Genomic DNA, 23,365 nt, shown 5'->3' with positions numbered 1-23,365 from the left:
TTCATCTGCTCTACTATTTACAATTCAATTGTTCTAATTTCGTTTCTTTCGCTTGCATGTAGCAAAAAATGAAGTTCAATTGAATTGACAGTCTCGAAAGTTAAATGCTTGCCCACTATTTTCCAACTAGTTCGTTTTCACCCTTCCTTGTTTTTTGGTTGTATGTTTCTTGTCCAAATTGATTTATGTTCGATGTCTGTTCGGTTTTTCGCTTTTTTCGCACTTTGGCAGCTCCTATCGGAGTAAAGCTTTTATTGTCTGGCTAACCATATTTTGCGGTCTTGGCGGTTATAAATTTATAGTAATTTTTAGGTCGTTTTAAATGGCAACGTAAATTTAAATTTATAACGTGTCGATGTCCGCTGAGGTTTCTTTGTGCTCTTCGGGTTTTGGTTGTTAAGAAGGCTGGTTGCGTTTTACTAAATCCTTTAGATTTTAAAATATAGAGAAACATTTTTTAATGCCTGCTCAAAAAAAGTGTTAGATTAATGAAATTATATGGTTTTATTTCAACATTCGAAAATAATTCAATTGGTTTTGATTAAAAAAAAGCAAATAAACTCTTATTGTTCAAATGCTTACTGAACATTGATCTAGGAAATCAAGATCTTACATTGATTTTATTTTATTAATTGCTTTTATGTTTTATGTTTTTTAGGGAGAATGAATATTTTAGGAACAAATTTAAGTATCTAAAATGTTAAATTATTATTACCATATTACCATATTAAATGAAATAACAATAGTTATGATTGAGATTAAAGCAAAATCAAAGTAAGTCCACTTATTCGCAGCTGTCGCAGTCAGTTTTGCACTTCAGGTGTTAAGTATGCGCCCCAGTGGCTATCAATTGAACCGATTCGCAGTTGAGTGGAGAAACTTTTTAAACAAAGGGGAAGTTGAAAAATAAAAACCTACAGTGTATTTCAGCATCAGCAACAACTGCTGTTAAATGACTACGACATCTGCCATATGTTTCAATGAGTGGGCTTAAAAGAGTTTGGAAACAACAAAAAAAAAAGAGTAAAAATAAAAACAAAAAATAAAAGCTCCAGCAGCATTAAGTGTGTGACGGCTGGGGGTGTGTAAATGGAGCTCAGAGCCTGGCAATTGTGTGTTGTGCCCGCCAAGTGCATTATTGAGTTTACTCGCTTATTTCATTGCGGCTCAGCGAAAAAAGTTTCATTTTCTGCGCCGAGAGACCACCTGGGAAAGCGCTTAATGTGCTTACATAGCCAACTGGCGGATGCAGCCGCCATCGTCCGAGGACTTCCGTGCCCGAGCTCCACTTTTGCTCTTAACTGCCGAGGTGACTTAAGTAAGGCGAAAGCCGTTAAGGTATTTATGGTCATCAGGAGGGCGCCACGAAGTCAGACAGAATCGGAGTCGGATATGGCATTGACTTTGAGTTGGTTCTTAAGTTTCGGGCGAAAATTAAAAGGCAGTTAAGATCAAATAATAATACAATCAATAAAATGTTATGTTATTATGTTATTTTGCTTACATATTTAAAACTATAAAATAAACTAAACTTAACTGAGAAACATAATTTTTTTCGTAAGTAAGTGCCTAAAGTGCACTAAACTTCGAAATTATTTTGTAAATAAAAGTATAATTTGAAAAGGTTTAACAAATATATTGTTTCCATTCTCCATTAATATTATATGTTGCTGATGTTTTGGTATTTATCACTACAATGTTTCAATTGTCACAAGAAAATTTAGTTTTTTGTTAAAAATTATTTTAGATGTTATTTTATTTTATATTTTTTTTTATATTATATTCTTTTCATGCTGCTGTAAAACATGCTTTTGATGTTTTGGTATTTATCACTTCAAATGGATCAAAGTTATATAATCTAATTTATATTTTATATTTCATTAAATTCAAAAGCAAGGCAAGATCTTAAAGCTTGTGATTCTCTTAAGCTCCCACCTTTCCATTTTCTGCTCACCATTATGGTAATTTGATTAGTCGTCCGACTTTTCGACTTTTTTCGTGCTGCTGTCTGCAGTCAGGGCCTTTCCTCCTTTTGCTGACTTGTCGGGGCAAATTTATATAAATGCCCACAAAATTGACCTCTGGCCTCCCCCGGCAATTATAACAAATTATCAACTCGCTCACACGAACACAAACCGTTCACCCAAACGCACACAGCTGCAAACAGGGGAGAGAGGCAAACACTCACACAGACAAACCAGCACACAAACACATACTCAAAGCCAAGTCAGTTTCCGGATCCGGTCGGAGAGCGCCCACACGGCCACACGCACACACCTAGACAGACATTAATTATTCATAACTCGAACTGCAAGTCGAAGGACCGAGTCGAGAGCTGCTGTTCGGACGCTGTCTTTGTCTTTGGGGAAATCTGCCGCCCAGACTAACAACACAGCCATCGCCCCATCAACCCACCAGCCCACCAACCCACCTGATCCCACTCCATCTCACCTGAATGTCCTGCGGTCTGCCAGCAGTTTCAGTTTAATGTCTTCAAAATGTCAAGACACACCGGCCTGCGGCGGGATGGGACGTGTTTTTAGCTTCAACTTTGCCAGCACACACCTCTGTGGGTCGACATGAAGTGTTTGGGGTTGAAATTTTTCTTAAATACCTTAAACTGTAGAGTCCCTAAGTCGGTTAGTTTTACTTAAATTAACAAGGTAAGTTGGCATAAGGCCAATCCACTTAAAACTTGACCCACATTAGTTGATGAGCGTATGGAGTATACTTTATCTTGGCAAGGCTTGTCAAGTGACTTTGTTTCCTTTCATCGGATTATTATTAATTGTTTTAACTTATTTCTTGAAATTATGTCTCCCTGTACATAAGCAAATTAATATATGATCAATTTCAAATATTTTAAAAACTTTTATAGCTGTGTTTAATGTCTGTAATGTTTGGTTAACTTGAATTTAAATATTATAATGACTTTTTATTTATTTGGCGTTTTAGTTAGTATTTTGTTCTTAAGGAATTTTATTCCAAACTAAGAAATATCACTAATAAGATTATCAATACTAGTCAGAGTCTCTTATGTAAGAGACAGGATTTGTCGGGTGATTAAGTTCGCCCAACTACGTTGTCCTTCCCATCCGTTTAGCGCTTCATAAACTCGTCGCTGATTTAATAATATTAAGATCAACGCCATAAAGTGCTTGCGTTAATGTTGTTCAGTTAAAATTTTTATGCTTGCGCCATAAGACCAAAGTGGCAAAGTGGCAGAAGGACGACTGCTAGGAAACTGGGAGAGAGCAGGAGAAAGCGGAAAATCAAGAGAAAAAGGGAAAGGACGAGCGAGAGTTTCTCAGATCCGACCTACATTCAGGATGTCGGAGGACGACAGTCGGCGGGACTGACATCTGTTGTTCGCAACATAATAATCATTATAATTTATTTTAAAATGCAATTTACGCGGCAACGAGTTGAGTTCAGTTGAATTGCGTCTAGTTGAGGGTGTGCATGTTAAACGCGGAAAAGCTGACTGAACGATCATCGTTAATGAATGGCAATGGAAAGTCGAGTCCTTGGTGCCTGTTTATGCCCTAAAACGAGTTAATTAGCGTTGATTTTGTCTTCGTTTGTGCACAAACTGCTGAACAAACAGCGCTGCGTACTTCATTATTGACCAAACAGGTCACGTAACGGAGCTCAAATAAAAATCGACACCGAAACGGTTTAGTGATACAACGTATCCACTTTACTATACTATACTATATATATATATATATATATATATATAAAAGAGGCAGTTGCTCATTTACAATTTACTCTTCCTCATCCTCGTCCTCGTCGCAGTTTGTTTTGTTGCTTACAAAACCGAAAAAGGTAAATACAGGAAACATTTTACACTAATTAGCGACGCACGCAAATGGGCGGCTTTTCGAGTGAAAATGGGCGTTGTAGGGGGGTGGTTTCGACGGTTTTTGGGGCTTGTCGGATGGAAATGGGCATGGGGACGGATCGGTGACTGGGGCGGAGTTGTATAAGTGGCGGCGATTCCATTTGGTGGCCTGTTTCGAGCATAAAAGTCACTGCCGTAAGCCCAATTATGTTGTACCACGAGTATTTTGTTGTTGAAAATCTTCTTTACGCGGCTAAAAGTGGCTGGGGTGAAATATCTGGTTTAATTTTGCATTAATTAGCCCCATTTCAGATTTAAGCACATTTTAGTACGCCGAGTATCTACTTTTATACTTTTGTGTTTCTGCTTAATTAAGAAACATAACAGGTTGACCACTTAAAGTTGTCTGCCAACAAAAAAAAAACAATAAATTTTAAAGTTACTTTTTGACTTGAGCTACTAAAACATTTTTTTCTCGAAATCAGTTGGTGGTGGTTTTAAAAGGTAATGTCATCGCCATATGTATAACATCCAAAAGGATGTAACTAATTTAAAAGGAATAATTGAAAAACTAAAAACTTCGGTCTATTCAGAACAAATTTTTTTAATAGACAAAGCAACAAAGACAAAGTGTAAGCTTGTGTTTTATTCGGGTCAGCATCAGATCAAATCACAAAGCCGAACTGTGGCCACATCCGTCTGAAAGCCTAAAAGCGGACTTCAACTAGGCCAAATCGCCGCAATCCGCTGGTTATTGACCATTGATTTTCCCGGGCATTTGAGAGCGTTTTGTGACCGACTTCCATGTCGCTCGTTTGCCATAATTAATGTACAAATCGTTTTACGCAACAAACGGAAAACTCATATCTATAATACCCAGAGGGCCAAAAGAGTGGATTGCATGGATTCCAAGCGGTGTTTTTTCCACCCATTCGTCTGTCAATTTAATTACAATTTATTCGGCATTTTACTGGACTACTGACCAGAACAGGCATTTCGCATGTTGTGCGGTCAGCGCTTTGGCACAATATTTAATTTATTTTAAACATATTTTGTATTGTGGCAAATAGTCGGGGAAATTCCTTGCAGCGCTCACCGTGCATTCAAGTGGTTTGATTTGTGTCGTGGTTTCACGTTTGGTTTATCTGATTTTCATTCGTGGGTGCAAAAGAATCAATTTTCATTTGGCGACCAAATAAATAAAGATATTATTCTAACAGATCGATTTAGTGCCGCTCTAATGGAAAGTGCCAGCAAATAAACAGAGTGCTCTTATAAAAACATAAGTGCAATTGTAAATACAAATATGCACTGAATTTAATTTAAAACCATCAGCAAACGTAACATTATTTTAAGGTTTTTTTAATGTTTTTTAAAGTAGATGCTTATTTGTTGTTTAACTAAGATATAAAAGCCATCGAGCTATTGATATAAAAACCATCAGTTATTTTTGAAATTTTATTTAAAAAATGTGGATTATTAATTCAATGTTTCAATAATATGAATCAAATAATTGTTATAACCCATTTATTTAATGAAGCACTTTTATTTTTGGTGAATGACTAAAATTTCACTTTCACTTCAGCTGAGCGTTTTTATTTAAGTATTATGGTAAAAATTTTAATACCAGAATTATTGATTTGAAAAGAACAAGGGATTAAATGGGGAACTGAAAAGTTATAATTATTTACTAATGGCCCTAATACAGAAAACTCCGCGTTCCCCTACAAAATCAAAAATGTAAACTTTTCGAAATAAAATCACATCTATTACTCTCACAGCAAAACTATAATTTTCTCACACCCATAAAAACCACAAATCGCAGTCGGACAATTTAACTGGAATAATCCCCATTGCACAATTTCATAGAGCAGTTTAACATACACATTTTGTCTGCAGGCCTATGGTACATATAGTATATTCATGGCTGAATCAACACAAACATAAACACATTTTACGAGTTGGGTCCTCTTCTCCACACACTCACTCCCTTTTTCTCTCATCACTTTGAGACTTTGACGGACTGTCGGAAAAAAACGAAAATAATGGGAAGTACAACAACTTTATTGCCACAGGACCTCGAAAAACTGTAAAACTGGTGCTGTCATTTCAAATTTATGCGACTTTTGTGACCAACTGTACCCACATGGGTCCTGCTGGCTGCAATTCCTTTCTGCCAGCCAGCCAGCCATGTTTATGATATGGCGATGGTGCAAATAGTTTGCTAATTTTTCCTTTTCGGAAATTAGAGCATAAACTTTTGCAGTTGCCGCTCTTAAAACTTGCTGCTCTCTTCCACTTGCCCACACACAAAACTACAGAGAAAATATTTGGTGAAAACAATGACAATACAGAAAAAAGTTTATATAAGCAACTCACCAAAAAATTAAAAATATGTATTCTATAAAAATGTTTTCATATTTTTTGATTTTTATAGGATCATGTTTATAATAGTTATTTTACAAGTAAAACATGAGTGTAAAGCTCTTAACTTCCGAAAATAAATTAAGTTTGAAAAGAATCGGCTTGCACCCAAAACAATAATAATTTTAGTAACTTTCGTAATGACCTCAAATTTCTTTAAGTGTGCAGGCACATGCACTTTCATATGGTATACCAAAAACCAACACGCTTAACACTTTGCTATAAGAATCGCAGCTGCAGCTTCAATGCCAACAAGTGCAAGAACAACAACAGGGGCAGTTGAAGCAATTTATTTGGTTTTCGTTAAAAGTTTCCCTTTTTTTTGGCTTTGTTTATTATTAACACCACATGAATACAGAACGTAGGATATATATATATATATATATATATATATATATATATATATATATATATATATATATATATATATATATATATATATATAGGGAAGATACGGGGATACGAGGGGTATTTTTCAATGGAGGAAAGTTGCTCTCCTTTGGGGTTATTGTTGTTGCACTTTGGCTCCATCTCAAAGTAAAAGTTATGAGTTCGCCAGCAAAGTTTCTGCCTCCAGCTCACTTTTTGTATTTGTTTTTGTTTTTGTTGCTACCTTGCACTTGGAAGGAAGCTTTAATTACAGTTAAGCTTAAAATCATATGCAAAAGTTGTTTAATTGTTATCAATGTGAGGTTGTGGTCCGAAACTTGGAAGTCTTATCCCAATTTCAGGATCGGATGACCTTCGAAATTGTCACCAAGAGTTAAACTTAAGTTAGCCTTCACAGAAAAAATATGTTTTCTGTTTTAAATCAGTTAAAACTAAGCATGAAAATACATTTTTAACTATTTGCAATTATAATGATTTTGCATACTCAAAATAATTCTAAATTATAAATAAATGAGTTACCACACAAATCGATTTGATTTACTGAGAGTATCTCCCTTCAAAGAAAATGTTTAAAAGCGCTTAACTAATTAATATTGGAATAATATTTGGTTTGGGTATTTTAAATAAGTACTTTGTTGATTCGAATGACCGTGCATAATATTTGAAATTTTCAGCACCGAAAAGAATGACTTTGGCAAATTCCACATTTGCCCGCTTCAATATGCTTTTCCAGGAATGCATTTTCATGTCTCGTGATCAGCCAATATGGATACAGTTTTTATTGCAATCGCCTATCGAGTGTGTGGCAACAAAATAAATTTGAGTTGTCCTTTTTCATATTTGCACACTGCGGGACAACAACTTTAAAAGCAACAGTGTGGGTGCGCACATTGCGTATACGCGATGTGCATGCGAAATGCGCGATATGCATTCACGGGAAATTGGCATTTGTGTTACTTTATTATTTCTCATTCGCCATACCGGGTATATGTTTTTTTTGGTTGTTATTGACCAGAAGTGGCTGAAATTTGCATGCTTCGCCTTCTTTTCACGCCCGATGAGCGAAATAAATTAATAATTGTCGAAACTCAATCAAAAGGCTGCGTATTTCGAAATAACAATAACATCAATACACCGTAAAAATTTATAAGGATTGAAATCAAGTATTGAAAAAGGTTTTTAAACTTTATTATTATTGTTCTTTAAATTTGTTTTAAAAATTTAATACATAAATAAGATAGCTTAGAACCAGACGTAGATAAAATATGATTAAGATATAATTAGAAAGGTAATTAGATAAGATATATGGAAAGTATTTCTTTTAAATGTAAAATACATAGCCAAATATATATAAAATTAAAACTTTTTTACCAGTGTACAACAGCTGGAGATACGCATTAAATTGAATCATTATAAGTGGATTCGCCTGTTACACGTTTTGTGCAACAGTTTGTGGCCGGACCACCGATTTCTCGAGTAGGTTCGAGGCGATCAAGCCAAGTTCGCACAGCACAACAAACTTTGGCACACTTTAAACTTTAAACACACTCAATTAGATAAAATAAAATGTTTAGCTAACTTTATACCGACCCTACCCTCCAGTCCAGTTCGTGGGGATCAGGACACAGCTTGACCCAACGGGCCAACTTTTTGACTAGCTGAAAAATGTTTGGGAAGCAGCACAAAAAATAAATAAAAATGGGAAAAAAGAGAGCACAAAGTTTTATACAACTTTTGGCAATTATCTTGTGAGCCAAGTCGGTCCATAATCATATAGCCTATGCCCAGTTTATGTGTATGAGTGCCTCACTGTACTATATATGTGCTGCAAATCGTGCCTGTTTTGGCCACTGCAGCCTGTCAACAACAAAATGGCCAACAGCTGCAGTTGATGCCAACTGTTTTTGTTATTTTCTGATGGACACCAAGACAAAAATCTCTCCATGGCTGGGTAAACATTTACAAAAAAGTATTTTTTTAAAGCCCATTTCGTATTCTACCACCCACCGCCCGAACTTAATTGTGCCAATAATGTGTTGGCCCTAATCCTTTAAGTGCTCTTCAGTTGGCAATCTGCTAAAGTTGAATTTCTGCTTGCCTTTGGAATTAAACATTTTTGGGAAAGCTTTCAGCCTCCGCATATTTTTGTAGGCTTAAATAAAACTTTAAGTTCAAACAAAAACTGATTAAAAAGGTATAATTTTACATACCAAATTGGATTTCTTTTTTGTTATATTTTAAAATATAGTTAATCAATGTAAGCTTAAACAAAGTGTGAAAAATTAAACTAAATTTTAAGAAACAAAGATTTATTGGACTTCTTTTATTTTTTTATAAAACTGACTTCTTTTTAAAATCTAAATTTATAAATATAAAATAAAACAATAAAATATAGGCAGTTAGAATAATAATATCTATACTTTTATTAAGCCGATAAATTCTTTAATCTTTATATTAAGGTTAAATATTACCTCCTCTTACAAATGTTACGGACATTTTAAGAGAGCGCAATACTACTTTCCAAGTGGTTCTCTTAAGCTTTAATTTTCCAGTGCGAAGCGAAGAGAGCGAATTTCGGATTCATTTTCGAACATAAACACCAGACATCTGTGCACAAACACTAACAGAGCTCTTGGAATCAACAAAAAACATGGCCAAAAGGTGCATCCAAAGCGCATAAATAACAACAACGAAAATATAGACTGGCAGGGAGGTGACGAAAGTAGCAATAATGTCGTAGGAAAAGGGGTGAAACAGAGGGTTAAAGTGGGTCAACGCGGCGTATGCTTAATGTCTCTGCCACCGGCTTTAATGAGCCCCCAGACCGAGTTTCTTTTTTTCGCACCTCGAAGACTTCAGCCAGGATTGAAAGGACTAAAAGCGAAAAGAACAGCACTGGATGCCGGCAGATTCTAATCAAAGAAAGTAAGTGTCTGAGCACTATCAAATGAGAAAATATACTATATAAGAGGCTGCTCACTGCTTTCCGTATTTGCTCGACTTGGCACTTTTCTTCTCCATATATTTTTTGTTGTTGTTAACAAGTTTCTTACGCTATGACTTGGCCCGGCTTATGCAGTCAACTTTTGTTATGCCCAAGAAAAAATGCAGAGCGAAAGCAAAAAAAAAAATGCAAAAAGCTAGAGGAGACGCATAAAAACTTGTTGAGATTTATCTTGCCACACGCGAAGAACGCGGCAAGTTCTGCAAGGACTCAAGGACCTCAGCCAGCCAGCCAGCCAGCCAACCAGCCAACCGTCATCTAACTGCATTAGTCGGCTGCTGGTGATGCTGCTGGCGTTGCATATTCACGGCGCATATGCCAGTTTATTTATGGTCCTGCCAGCGAGTCGCATTTAAGCGCCTTAAAGTACGCAACTTCTCGCCACTTGTTGTGGCACATGTCCTTGTTTCTGACGCCCACCCACTGCGCTGGCTCACATTATGAAAATCCGTGGCAGCGACAACCCTCCACTGACTGAGTGGATACAATAACGAGCTTGAGATTGGGGAAACGGGCTGAGGAGAGACTAGTCATTAAGCACGCCATGTGGGTCACCGATTTCGTTTTCGGAAGCTCTAAGGATTAACCATGCTCCTTGGTTTAGGTGTCCGCAAAGCAGGTTTAGTTTAAGTAAATATCAATTTAAACGTTATGTGATAGCTTTAGGTATCCCCGAAAAACATATATATTTTTTTGAAAATTAAAGTAATTAGTTAAAACCGCCAATTTACTTAAATAGTAAGATTCACAAGCATGGAGTATATGTACACGAAAAATAGAAAATTTAAAAAAATATAGTTTTAAATTGAACAAACTTTTCCGCATGTTTGAAGAGCATAATTGGAAAATTAGAAACAAAATGGTTCACAAACCGAAGCCATTATAGAAGCTTTTATAGAAGTTGTACACTAGCAAAGAGCCACATGATAAAAAACAACAACGTAGAAAACAACGCACAACAAATGGCAACTGCAGAAACCAAAAGCATACACATACATTAAAAATGCCACGAAGTATGGTAAGCCCGACGTTTAAATGTTCGCCACTATTGACCGAACCAAACTATGCTTTTATTGAATCGAGTTCGGTGTTATGTTTTCATATCTATTGTGGGGGAAACAATAGGACCAACGTAACATATTCCTTTTCCCGTCGCATAACAAAAAATATTGTATAAAAATGGACACTATTTGTTTAGAGCAAATATCAAATAAAGTCGATACATACTTTGTCTGTTATTTTTTATAAAATCAACTAATTCGCGTGTTTCAAAAATGTTTGAAAACTAATTCCTCGCAATTTTTATGCGCTGAATAACAAAAGTATTATTTTTTAAAGTTTTAAATGTGGCAAAAGTGTTGCGAATTGAAAAAATTAATCCGCAATGTTGAATGGTCCGAACAAAGATTTCCTCTGTTTCGACATAAGGACAATGAAAATGGTGTCAAACAACTGTTGAGTGTGGCCACCATCAGTGCATCCTAGCTTAGCAGAAAACATCCAGCGGTTTGTATTTGTTAGCATTCAAATAACCGGAAGCGATACAATGAATCCGCAACAGGACCAGAGCAAAAAACAACAGTCTAGTATCAGTAAATGCAAAACGGAAAGCGAAACAAAACAAATGGAACGAAATGCTGCTCCAGATGAAAAGGAGCCAAGCTAAACTATCAATAACACTTAAAAGCTTTTTCAAATATTTTCCATTCGTTTCGTTTTTTTGTCTATTTGCTGCGTTCTGTGTGCATTTGTAAGTTTTTGGCGCACCATATTTATTGTTTTCTTTTATTTATTACTGCAAATGTTTTTCGCTTTTCCCGTCTCGGTATATTTAAAAATGCAATTTAGCTCGTGTTGAAATGATGAATATGCCACACTGGGGAGCGGAAGACCAACGTCATGAAATATATGTCGAGTTGCACAAGTATTTCAATATTTATTGATGAATTATTATTATTTAGTTCGGGAAAATTGTTTGCTCTGGCGAGAGAAAGTCATTGGGGAGCTAGTCTGATTTCAAATGAGCAGAATTCATTATTTATTACTACAAATATTTTTTCATGGTACAGCTTATATTCAGGTCTTTAAAAAAGTTGCTGTTTTTCTTTATTTTAATTTATATACAAAAAATTGTATAAAAGATATTTCATACACCTTTGCACATTTCATTTAAATTAAAATCCAAACGCAATTAGTTTCACCACCAATGCATAAGCCGCTCATAAGTTTAAATAATGTTAATGGTATTAAATACCAACAAAAACCGCGAAAGTTGGAGCTTAAAATGTTCTTTACCATTTTTTCATGGCACTAAGTTCAACCCACATTAATCAACAGACCTTAATGTACATAGCTTGAGCGTTATAAGTGTTGGAATAATAAACACTGAGTAATGATACATAGAAGTAAGCTACAAAAATCTTTGAGCTTTAAAATCACTTATTGTGGTTTAAAGGAATCCAAGAATAAATTTATTCGGAAGTCCGATAGATTTAGTATGAAGTACGACAAATGTTTGGGTGCATTCTTTTAAAATACTATGTATCATTAATTAAAGCATTTGACCTAACCTTGACACCCGTGGGTATTTGGCTTTTGACCAAATACCATTTAGATGGCAAAGATGACACATCAGCATTTAACCGGAGAAAACTGACGAAACTATTGCAGCTTTTTAGGCGGTGTGAGGGCATGTGTGCACGCATGTGGGGTTTTATACATACAGATATATCTTTATGCGAGCAGGGTGCCTCTGCCAGACATTTTATCTGACCAAGCGGGTCAAGCATCAGTTCATTTTATTGACATAAATAAATGTTTATGTTTATTTGTCTGTGTTTAAGCATTACTGTTTATTGTATTGTTGATCCTGCCAGTCCTGTCCTGTTTTTGCTGGTCTTGCGCACATGAAAGCAATAACAACATTGTGCAAATACACAAAAGTCAAATGTGTTTTACAAGCGCTTGTAGGGTATCCCACTCCCAAACAAAAAAAAAACATTTGTTTGTCCATAAGTGTGTACGGATTATCAGATTTTTAAATTGATTTAATTAAATGCTCTTGTCATTATAGGTAAACTTTAAATAATTATGTATATTAATTAGTACACGTTTTTGCTTGCCTACTCATATAAAAATCAGCCTATTCATTGTTATAACACATGGTCAAAACCTCTTATTTCCTGTCGGTGACAATGACCAAAAAATGTTTTTCTGTAAACATTTTGTTAATGTTAAATATCTAATAAATACTTAATAAATGCAAATGTAAAAGAAAAAAAAATAAAGTGAACCTTCTTAAAAAGTGGCTGTTTGTGATTCTTTCTCATTTCTATAAGGTTCTGGCCAAGTTTTAGATAATTTATTTATTTTGATCGTTTAAGCATATTCTGAAATATATTTTTACTATAACCAACCAAAATTGTTTATGCATTGCAAGGGCCAACAAGTTACGTGAATAGCGAAATCATGTTTTGAATTTTAGCGCCTCTGACCAATTTAATCGATACCATCTGTTATCGATAGTTGATTATTTGTAGGACCGTACTAACGGTAGTTCCCGGCACTTTCCAACACTGCTCCAGCCACGACTTACCCAGCACCGAAAGCCTGAAGATTTGCCAGCAGGGAGACGCAGAAACTATACATTATATATACCAAATATATATAGTTTCCCATCGAATTGCAGTCAACAGACGGTCCAGCGGCATCTTCTCCAGCTCTACCGAACACGTCCAACCATGCAGGTAAGTTGTGTGGAATCCAGCGATGGCAGATGGACACACAGGCCATGGGATTACTAAGCAGGATTTGTAAACCAGGATGTAACCACCACCCACAACTTTCTTTCAGTCTGGGACTGCTGCTAGGCCATGGCTGGCGATGGTCCTGCTGGTGGCACTCGTCCTGGTGGCCGACTGCTTCTACGTGCCCGGCGTGGCACCGGTGGAGTTCGTCCAGGACCAGAAGATCGACGTGAAGGCCGTGAAGATGACCAGTAGCCGCACCCAGCTCCCCTATCAGTACTACTCGCTAAAGTTCTGCTATCCCAAGAACGGCACACTGATCTTCAAGTCGGAGAATCTGGGCGAGGTGCTACGCGGCGACCGGATCGTGAACACGCCCTACGAGGTCCGGATGAATCAGCAGGTCAACTGCCGCCTTCTTTGCAACCAGAAGGACAGGCCGCTCACCTGGAGCAAGGAGGACTCCGCTCTGGTGGCCGAGCGCATCCAGCACGAGTACTTTGTGCACCTGCTGGTGGACAACCTGCCGGTGGCCACGCGCATCGTCAGCGTCAACAATCCCGCCGAGGTGACCTACGAGCATGGCTATCGGCTGGGCCAGGTGGATGGGGAGAACATCTACATCAACAATCACCTGAAGTTCATCCTCTCCTATCACATGCACTCCAAGGACAAGTACCGTGTGGTCGGCTTCGAGGTGGAAACTGTTTCGGTCAGCCACAAGGAGCTCAAGTTCCATGGCGACACCTGTAATTTCCCGGACAGCGCTCGGCCGCAGCTAGTCAATCCCAGCGGGGAGACGCAGCTGTACTTCACCTACTCCGTGGAGTGGAAGGAGTCCAAGGTGAGCTGGGCCTCGCGTTGGGACATCTACCTGGGCATGCGAGACGTACAGATCCATTGGTTCAGCATCATCAACTCGCTGGTGGTGGTCTTCTTCCTCTCCGGAATTCTCACCATGATCATGATTCGCACCCTGCGTCGGGACATTGCTCGCTATAATACGGATGACAATATTGAGGATACGCTGGAGGAGACCGGCTGGAAGCTGGTGCATGGCGATGTGTTCCGTCCGCCCAAGAATACGAGACTTTTTTCGGCCATAATTGGCAGCGGCATTCAGATCTTCTTCATGGCCTTGATCACCATCTTCTTTGCCATGCTGGGCATGCTGTCGCCTTCGTCACGAGGAGCTTTGATGACCTCGGGCATCTTTATGTACGTCTTTATGGGCACCATCGCAGGATACTATGCTGCGCGTCTCTACAAGACTATGAAGGGTCGCGAATGGAAGCGGGCGGCCTTCCTCACCGCAACTCTCTATCCAGGCATTGTCTTTGGGTGAGTTGAGCATAGCTTGGCTTCGGATTACTTTAATTCTTAATATTTAATTTATTTACCTGCAGCACTGGATTCTTTTTGAATTTCTTCATCTGGGACAAGTCGTCTAGCGGTGCTGTGCCCTTCACCACCATGATCTCGTTGCTTTTGCTTTGGTTTGGCATCTCGGTGCCGCTGGTTTACCTGGGTTTCTATTTGGGTTACCGCAAACAGCCGTACCAGCACCCGGTTCGCACCAACATGATTCCGCGGCAAGTGCCCACACAGCATTGGTATATGAATGCGATTTTGAGGTGAGCACCATTCTTATAAAGCATCCCAGTTTCCTAACTAAATTTCCACCGCATATTTACAGCACTCTGATGGCTGGTATACTGCCCTTTGGCGCCGTCTTCATTGAACTCTTCTTTGTGTTCACGGCCATCTGGCAGAATCAGTTCTACTACCTCTTTGGCTTTCTGTTCTTGGTGTTTTGCATCTTAGTGGTTAGCTGTGCCCAGATCTCCATAGTTATGACATATTTCCAGCTTTGTGGCGAGGTGAGATTTCTCGAACCCCTTTAAAAAGACAAAGCTAAACAAATTTTTTGATTACAGGACTACCGCTGGTGGTGGCGCAGTTTTGTTGTTTCTGGCGGCTCGGCCGTCTATGTGCTTTTCTATAGCATTTTTTACTTTTTCACTAAGCTAGAGATCACAGAGTTTATACCGACGCTGCTGTACTTGGGCTACACGGGTAAGTTATGAACTGCAGTCAGAGATATACCTTAAGCTTATACCATCTATCCAAAAAAAAAGGCCTCATGGTGCTCACTTTCTGGCTGCTGACTGGCTCGATTGGCTTCTTCGCCGCCTACGTTTTCATTCTGAGAATCTACGGAGCTGTGAAGATCGACTAAGGAAGCCGTGTCATCCAATCGCCACGCTGTACACCAAACTATCCTTGCAATATCATTCGATCATAAATATATTTATAGAGCAACTGTACCAAGTCTCGTTCAGCTGCGAAAATGAAAATGAAAACAAACACAAACGGAAACTAAAACAAAAACTCGACGACTCAGCCATGTGAGCTAACTTTCCCTTCTTGTCCCAGCTTCAAAAAGCACCCATTGATCAACCACTTACTAAGTCGAAACACGATATTCAGCATATATCTCTTGACCCCTGGAAGTGGCTCGATTTGCGAGAGCGTTGCGTTTTAGAATCAATCTAGAAATGCCTAATTTATATATGTATGTAAAGAATCTAATCTAAGCAACTGATATAAAACAAACAAAAATCAAATAAACTAAGCTTAATGTACGAGACACCTGCAAGTGTAAGTTTCTTAGCAGGAACGCGAAATATTTTGATCGATCGCGGACTTACGTTCTCAACTCAGTTGGATTTAAGTTCTGCTTGAGGTCGGTTCACAAATTTCAGTTTTCGAAATGTTCCGTATTGTATTCCATGCCATATGGGTATTAATATATTTGCTATCTTTTGACCATTTCTTTAATAAGGGATCTTTTGAAAGTGACGCAGTAAGCTTGATATTTTAGCAGAGTCCACAAACCTTTAAATGTTTTGTTTTTAGGCACGAAAAAAGACTGTAAAGAAACAGATAATGTCCAACGTCAGCATGGCGCTTTATTGGCTTATCCCTTTTGAATTAGTTAAAGATGATGTCGAGTGGGAGAAAATCGCCGGTGATGACGAAGCTGTGGATTTTTCTTTTGAATAATATAAGTAGTGTATATATAAAGAATTTTGAACAAAAGTTTGTTTTCTAAAAATGCTTTCAAAATAAAACACTTTGATTTCATAGTTACAATTACATTTAATTGCATAGATTATTATATTAATTGGTACAGATAATTGCTTTTAGTATTTTACACATATTAGGTTTAAAACATTATGTAAGTTATCTAGATGCAATCGTATACACGTTTATGAAGTGGGTGCTGACCAGAGTTAGTAGTGCCCATTACTCATTAGTTAAGTTCATCAATATTTGTTGAATAAGATTTAAAACTAGAAAGTGAGGTCATCACAATGAATGGAAATAACTTTTAGAGTAACAAAGATTAAGTGCCACTGCTATTCGATCAAAAGCCTTTTATTCCTGTAGCTTCACTTTCTGCTTCATAAAACCTGATTAAATAACTACCAATGCACATTTTAATTTAGGGTCTTTTCCCTGGCTAGGAATGTCATTAAAGTCAGTTCCAATTAGGCACAAACTAAGGATGGTCAACGAAGTTATTCCTTTATAATTGCTTGCACAACACATATTGCTAGAGAGGGATTTACGATTACTTAAGAAATAGATTAGAGTCTAGAGACCGTGCGGAAACAACCAAATATTTTATTCCTCCTCCTCATCCTGATTCTCCTCCTCCTCTTCCTCCGTCTCCTTCTTCCGAAGCTGATCCTCATCTGGTGGAGCCATCCATCGGCCCAGGATCTCTGTGAAAAAGTGCGCTTTGACATGGTTGCGAATCGGTTTACCTCATTGGGTTCCGATTCTTTAAACGCTAGCGATTCCTCTTCGTCTTGCGACTAACATTGCCCTCGATGATGATCTGATTGCATGCAAAGTAAAGAATTGGAATTGGAATATGGAGGTGGATAGAGTGACTCTAGTCGTATTTTATGAGGTCGGTTAGATTGCTTTTCCAGTTGGATGAGTTTATAGTATAGGGACACTTGAATTGCTGGGAGGGAGGTTAGGATGGGTTAGATTGGGGTTGGTGTTACTCCAGCACCGGCTGCTCTACCTGAAGGATCTGGCTGGCCTCGAAGGCGGTGCCCGGCAGCAGGATCACCGGCGAGGTCACATTGCCCGCCTCCACGCACAACATGTTGGGGAACTCGTCGTCCCCGAAGTCACTCATCTCACGCGATCGATCGATCCAAGGGTTCCAGATCACTGAAACATACATTTATATATGACAACATTATTTATTTCCACAAATCAAATAAAAATATACCTTTAAATCAGCAAAAATTTTAAGTAATCCGTTGAGAATTTCTGATTTAGTTATAACGTTATATTCATCCTGGACTTACCCGTGTCGGGGAAATTGTATTTGTGCAGTCTCATCTTGCGTCCGGACACCACGTTCGTGATGACGTGCTCCTGCGGCGTGTGCTGATAGATCCTGTCGGTCCACTCGTTTACGGTCACCACCTCGCGTCCCTCCTGGTAGATCGCGTTCTCCCGCGTCTTGTCGATGAAGTGGCAGCCCTGGAGACCCGTGATCTGACACCGCCGGACATCGGGCACCTTTAGGTAGGTGTGCAGCAGCATGTTGAAGGTGAAGCTCAATTCCTTGCTGGGGTTATAGACGCCGATGTGGAAGTGGAGCTCCTTTTCGCGCAGGATCAGCCGGTAGGTGATGCGGAACCTTTAAAGAAAAGATCGTTAGTCAGAAGACAAATTGAGTACTTCACACAGCGATAGAAAATATCTAAAAAATAAAATATTATAAAGGATTTAAAAAAGTTTTGAACAATTAAAGTTCTTGTTAGATTAATATAGATATTGGTAAGTTAATTTAATTTCTAAAACTCACTGATAGTTCCAGATGGAGCGTGTGAAGTCGTTGTCCATGAGCGAGAATATGGCCTCCACATCGCCGTTGTGCAGCCTGTCCGGCGGTCTCTCCAGATGCCACCGCGTAATCCTCGCAAATCCATGCTGCGGCCCGAAGGACCAAGCTCCGAACTGGGCTGCAATTGCGAAATGGAATCATTAGCTTATCGCACTGTAAAATATCCCGGATCTTGACAAACTTACGAAAGACAAAGGGAATCCCGCCACGTATCGCCTTCTTGCCATCAAAGGAGGCCAGTTTGCTGGGGGAAAGACGAGATGGTTTGGAGAGCACAAGGCTCGATTAATTCGGTTAGACGCAACTCGAAAGAAGTATTCCAGCCATAAAAACGCTTGCAGACTGAGACAGACATTCAGAAATTCAGAAATGCTATTAGCAGAAAAAAGTGTCTGGCAAAATGCTCCTTGCCCCTTTTTTGTGTCTTGTTTTTCTCTCGTGTCGCTGAGGATGACGTTGCCCCGAGCCGGGACTCGCCTTGGGTTTCGTCTCAGCTAATTTGCCGACGCATCCATCAAGCAACTCCTTCTGCCCCTGGACTTGGATCTACCTAAGCTGCTGATTTTGTTTCTCGTTCAGTTTCTGTGCATCATTTGTAAACGCTTTCAGCTGTGGAACGCATTTGACTTGCCGAATTTCATTAATATTCAAGAGATTTAAGTCCGGTAGTAGTTGACGCAAATACAAAAAAATTGGTTACATAAAAGGTGTGATAGAGTATTTATTTTTTTTTAAATTATTTAATGATTACACTTTCTGCTTAAAAACAAAAACAAATTAATTTAAAAATTAAGTACGTTTCAAATCATCATCTCAAATTAATACAGTGTCTCAAATTTTGTATCCGATTAAAAGTCAAACATAAAAATATATAAAATAAACAATTCGAATTTTAGGCTACTAAAAATTAAAACATTAATTATTTATAAGGTGAGAAAACTATACAAAAAATTGTTTAATAATGGATATTAATTTAAAATAATTTTAAGTTCTGTATAATAATAAATTATTATCATTAATCTTTTATGTAGTAGGAAATGTATAAAAAATAGTTCTTTAAAAATATATATTTTTGTAAAATTCATAGTATTTAAAAAATATTTGTGTATTTTATAGTTTTAAACTGGCAACTAAATGATATTTTAAGTGTCTCTGTCTTCAGCCTTTCTAATTATGTTTATTTCGAAATAAAGATATGCAAACCGGGCAGTCTTAAACCGGGCAAATAATTAATTTAGTTTTCTAGTGCCTCGCTCTATCCATGACCACTGCCAGTTTTTAGTGGGTTTCCGAATGCGAATGCGACTGGTGGCCACAAAAACCGAGCAAAACTTTCCGACAGACGAAAGAAAAAAGAAGTTAGGAGCGTCGACGAGGGGCTAAAATTTCCAAGTGAGTTTCTGTGTGGGATCTGGCCAAGAACCCGGCAATTGGCCGAAAGTTGCTGGCGCTCCGAACCACTGTGCCTCGAGTGGAGGGCTGGCCATGTAGTGGGGATTTATCGATCTAGCTGGCCGCGCCAAAAACTCCATTCATAAAAACTTGCACATTGTTTTGCCACAAAAGGGGGACGGGGGAAGGTGGGGTGTTCCGAAAAGGGAAGGGGAGGAGAGGGGAAGCCCAGGAGTAGGCAGCAGCAACAGGGCGAAAAAAACGGCCATCAATGGAGGTAGCTCTTGATGCAAGTGCAACGGCTCCTAGCTGCCCAGAAAGGGGGTTCCCCCCGCCTCCGCCCTCGGCCCCCGCCCCTGTGTGTTTTCGAGTTTTTGTGTTTGTGTTTTTGCCATTCGGTCGCTTTCGGTTCGGTTCGCTGGTTCGCTGGTTCGACGTTTGGGCCCGCTCGGTCCCGACGTGTTTTTTGTTGGGTGTCATACAAAAACATTTTGCCGCCAAACAGAATGGCTAAGGCTGCTCCTGCCCAACCTGTCAGCCCCTCTGGTGACCCCCCTCGCTGCCCTCCACGCCACTGTGTGCTGGAAACTTTGCGAATCACTTTTTTGGTTGCATGTCCAAACGCACACCGTTGGCTTGCGTAAGTTTGGTCTTAAAGTTCGGCCGACGCGGCGTATGAGCAATGTTTAAAGGCTACTGGCTGGGATAGCTGGCAAAGTTCAGTCCACTCACCTGACAAACAACTGCTCCTGATTGTTTACCCGCCAGGACACAACTGTGGCACCTGCAAATAGACGGTAGGCAAATATAGTTGGCTTTATTCAGGAATATTTGTTATACATTTAATATTAACAATGTTTATTATTTCAAATTAAAAAAAAATGTATTACATTTAATACTATATATAAATTTAGTCATTTGAAAAAATTGAGCAACAAAACTTCCCTAATTATATATTAGAGTTAAAAAATATATAAAATTTAAAAATATAGATATTTATATTATTATATGAAGTTCTTATAAAAACAATTTCCTTAAATCTTTTAAAGGTACCTTAGAAAACCCGATTTATTTGTCATTCTAAAAATTAAATGAATATTTAATCTAAAGGGGTTATCTAATACTTTAATACTATATTTACTGATTAGGCAAATGTTACCTACTGATAATTCTCTAGATAATTATAAATCTATTTCACAAGTACTATTAAACTTAAAAAAAAAAATAATATTTATGCCTAGGGTTAATAGTTCTTGCGATGGTTCAATTATAACAAAATAGTTAAAAAGGCAAGGTGTACTTCATATACAAACATAAAAGTGATCTACTTTATCTGTGCGATGACGATTAGCTATTCAGAAAAGCCTGAAGCACATCCAGCACATTTGAACTTGTTGATCAATGAATGAATTGAAGCTGGATCAATTGTGGGAATTATACAACAACAAACGGCTAAGCCAAGTACATGACGCACACACTTCTAACCCACATGACGGACACACACATTCGCACACACCGTTGTGAGCCAGTAAGTAACTGGCCTATAAGTAAACTGGCTGGGACCGAATCTCTGGTACAGTTAAAGACTGGGATACTGGTATGGGTATGGTTAGGGTACGGGTATGGGTATGGATCTGGGCAAGACGATGGCCTACGGCCAATGGGTGGGTGAGCACTTGGAGTGCGTGGGTGAAGCTGCTGCTGTTCCCAAAATCTCGCTCCGTTGGCCCCAATGTGCGATGGGTTTTTGGCAGGCCAAAAAAACACTACTCTGATATTTCGATCATTGTACGAATGGATTTGGGCAACACTTTATGTGAAGTTTGGATTTAGCGCATTCGAAAACTTATAATTAACAACGTTTGAAATACATTTGATAAGATACACTGAGAATAAAGAAGTCTCTAGAACTAAATTACACCTAGCCAATTAATTAATTTATACAAATTATAAAACCCCGCTTATCTAAAAAACAATGGGAATGTATATTATATGTTAGAAAAGTATTTCCAATCCAGAATGTAGAATTTAAGTTACTAATTCTTCAACAAAATATACTAATATACAGAAAATCTAGCGAGAATATATTTAGCTCGGTGCAACATTTAGAGAAAGGTTTATAAGCGCAAAAATAAATCTGTATTCCCAAAAACTTACTAAGCTGTGTGAATTTCAATATTAATTCTACAATACGCGAACATTGTATAAAATAAGGGTTTTCTTGCATAAACCACGGACTTTTTCATTTCTTCACCTAAAGATACCCATTTTAAAAGCCTTTTTTTAATTCAATCTGTTAGATGCTAGTTTCAGCCATAGTTATTGATTTTTTTTCAGGTGTACGGACCGCAGTCTGTGCCAAACGCTGTTGTGTCTCTGACTGTCTGACTGTTGCTCAAACGGCTGCGACTTGGAAACTAACGTGGGCAGGCCAGACTCAGGCAGTCGTAATTGTTGAAAGTACGCTGGGTACTGGCGTACCAACACACCGAGGTGCTCATAGAGAGGGGCCTGTTGTATACACCTATGTGTATATACGTACGTACAAATATATAACGCCTAATCGAAATGTGCTGCGAGTAGGAGCTGGGAATGGAGCTCCAAGCTCCAGTCTGAGCCCCAAGCTGGTCCAAAACCAAACCGAACTGATCCCAGACGATCGTGAGTAGCATTTACCCCTATATCGCTGTGATTTTGGCTGATAAGATAGTCGAAAGCTCTGCTAGTTGGTGCGTAGAACATCGAAAGGTATAAACAAGGTTGTTTCGAGAACGAACTGATAACCTCCAGAGGTCGCGAATACGTCAAATGGGGGGCGAAACGGGTTTCGATTTGAAATCTCCCAGGGAACGAAAGTCTAAGCCAATCATGCGCTAAAAATAACGCCAGTCAATTTTTGGCGAGCTCCGCTGGTGTTTTCGTTAATTATGATTAATTGTGGCTTTGTATTTCTTTTTTGTCGTCTTTTTTATTTTGTATTTCTGAAGTCTAGGGATATCTGCTCACCGTGCAAGTTGATGGTGCAAGTGGTGTTGTTACCGCGATCGAGAACAACAACACTGGTGGCGGCCATTGCGGCCGCTGTCGTGGCCATTTTTAGATTTTCGTAACGGTAAATGTATATCCGCCGGATCTGCCAAGATCCTAACTGTGTGTTGCTTTGTGTGTGTGGGAGCTTTAGGAGTTATTTTAGATATTTATTCAAAATAAAACTGTTGCTCCGTGGCACTTAAAGCAAGGCGATCTGGTTTCGTACTCAAAACTGGCGTCGATTGAACTTTAATTTGCGCATTTACATAATGTTTGCAAAAATTATTCTGCACACAAAGCACCGCACTCACACAAATGGGCGCGCTCACACACACGCACACACACACGGGCACACACACGCACGCACAGAGCGCAGCTTGAGTTTTTGTCAATGAACAAATACGTATGGAAAAAACTCGTGCAAAAAACGTCGGCAGCGAAAGTGTCGTGGATCCGGACTTTGGATGCAGCGCCGAGCGACCGATTGGAACTAAACCAGCTTACGCCAACTGACCGCCTTCTGTTGCAGACTAAACAGGAGCTGTTATGCCCCAAAAGAGGCTTTAAATCAATGGTCGACTGTTGGATGCCCTTTC

General features: G+C 38.7%; 2 protein-coding genes across 3 annotated transcripts; one reads left to right on the top strand and one right to left on the bottom strand.

Moving 5' to 3' along the window:
- Positions 1-13,249: 13,249 nt before the first annotated feature.
- LOC108149506 (transmembrane 9 superfamily member 4) lies at positions 13,250-16,058 on the top strand. The gene is made up of 6 exons (XM_017277133.2): positions 13,250-13,408; positions 13,515-14,749; positions 14,815-15,042; positions 15,105-15,288; positions 15,346-15,484; positions 15,547-16,058. Exons 1-6 carry the CDS (start codon positions 13,403-13,405, stop codon positions 15,645-15,647), a joined length of 1,893 nt encoding a protein of 630 aa, XP_017132622.1. The 5' UTR covers positions 13,250-13,402; the 3' UTR covers positions 15,648-16,058.
- A 492-nt stretch (positions 16,059-16,550) lies between these two features.
- LOC108149491 (glucose-6-phosphate 1-epimerase) lies at positions 16,551-23,272 on the bottom strand. Of its 2 annotated transcripts, none has more exons than XM_017277110.2 (7): positions 22,746-23,272; positions 20,472-20,523; positions 18,533-18,591; positions 18,309-18,465; positions 17,803-18,140; positions 17,511-17,662; positions 16,551-17,447 (listed from the first exon to the last, which is right to left on the bottom strand). In XM_017277110.2, the coding sequence occupies exons 1-7, from the start codon at positions 22,831-22,833 to the stop codon at positions 17,373-17,375; spliced, it is 921 nt and encodes a 306-aa protein (XP_017132599.1). In that variant the 5' UTR covers positions 22,834-23,272; the 3' UTR covers positions 16,551-17,372. The 2 variants fall into 2 exon arrangements, with proteins under 2 accessions (XP_017132599.1, XP_017132601.1); XM_017277112.2 differs by having other exon boundaries at positions 16,551-17,315.
- Between the last annotated feature and the right edge of the window lie 93 nt (positions 23,273-23,365).

Source organism: Drosophila elegans, unplaced genomic scaffold (genome assembly GCF_018152505.1).
Source record: "Drosophila elegans isolate 14027-0461.03 unplaced genomic scaffold, ASM1815250v1 contig_814, whole genome shotgun sequence".
In the NCBI taxonomy this organism is placed as follows: domain Eukaryota; kingdom Metazoa; phylum Arthropoda; class Insecta; order Diptera; family Drosophilidae; genus Drosophila; species Drosophila elegans.
This window is presented reverse-complemented; position numbering and strand designations above follow the sequence as displayed.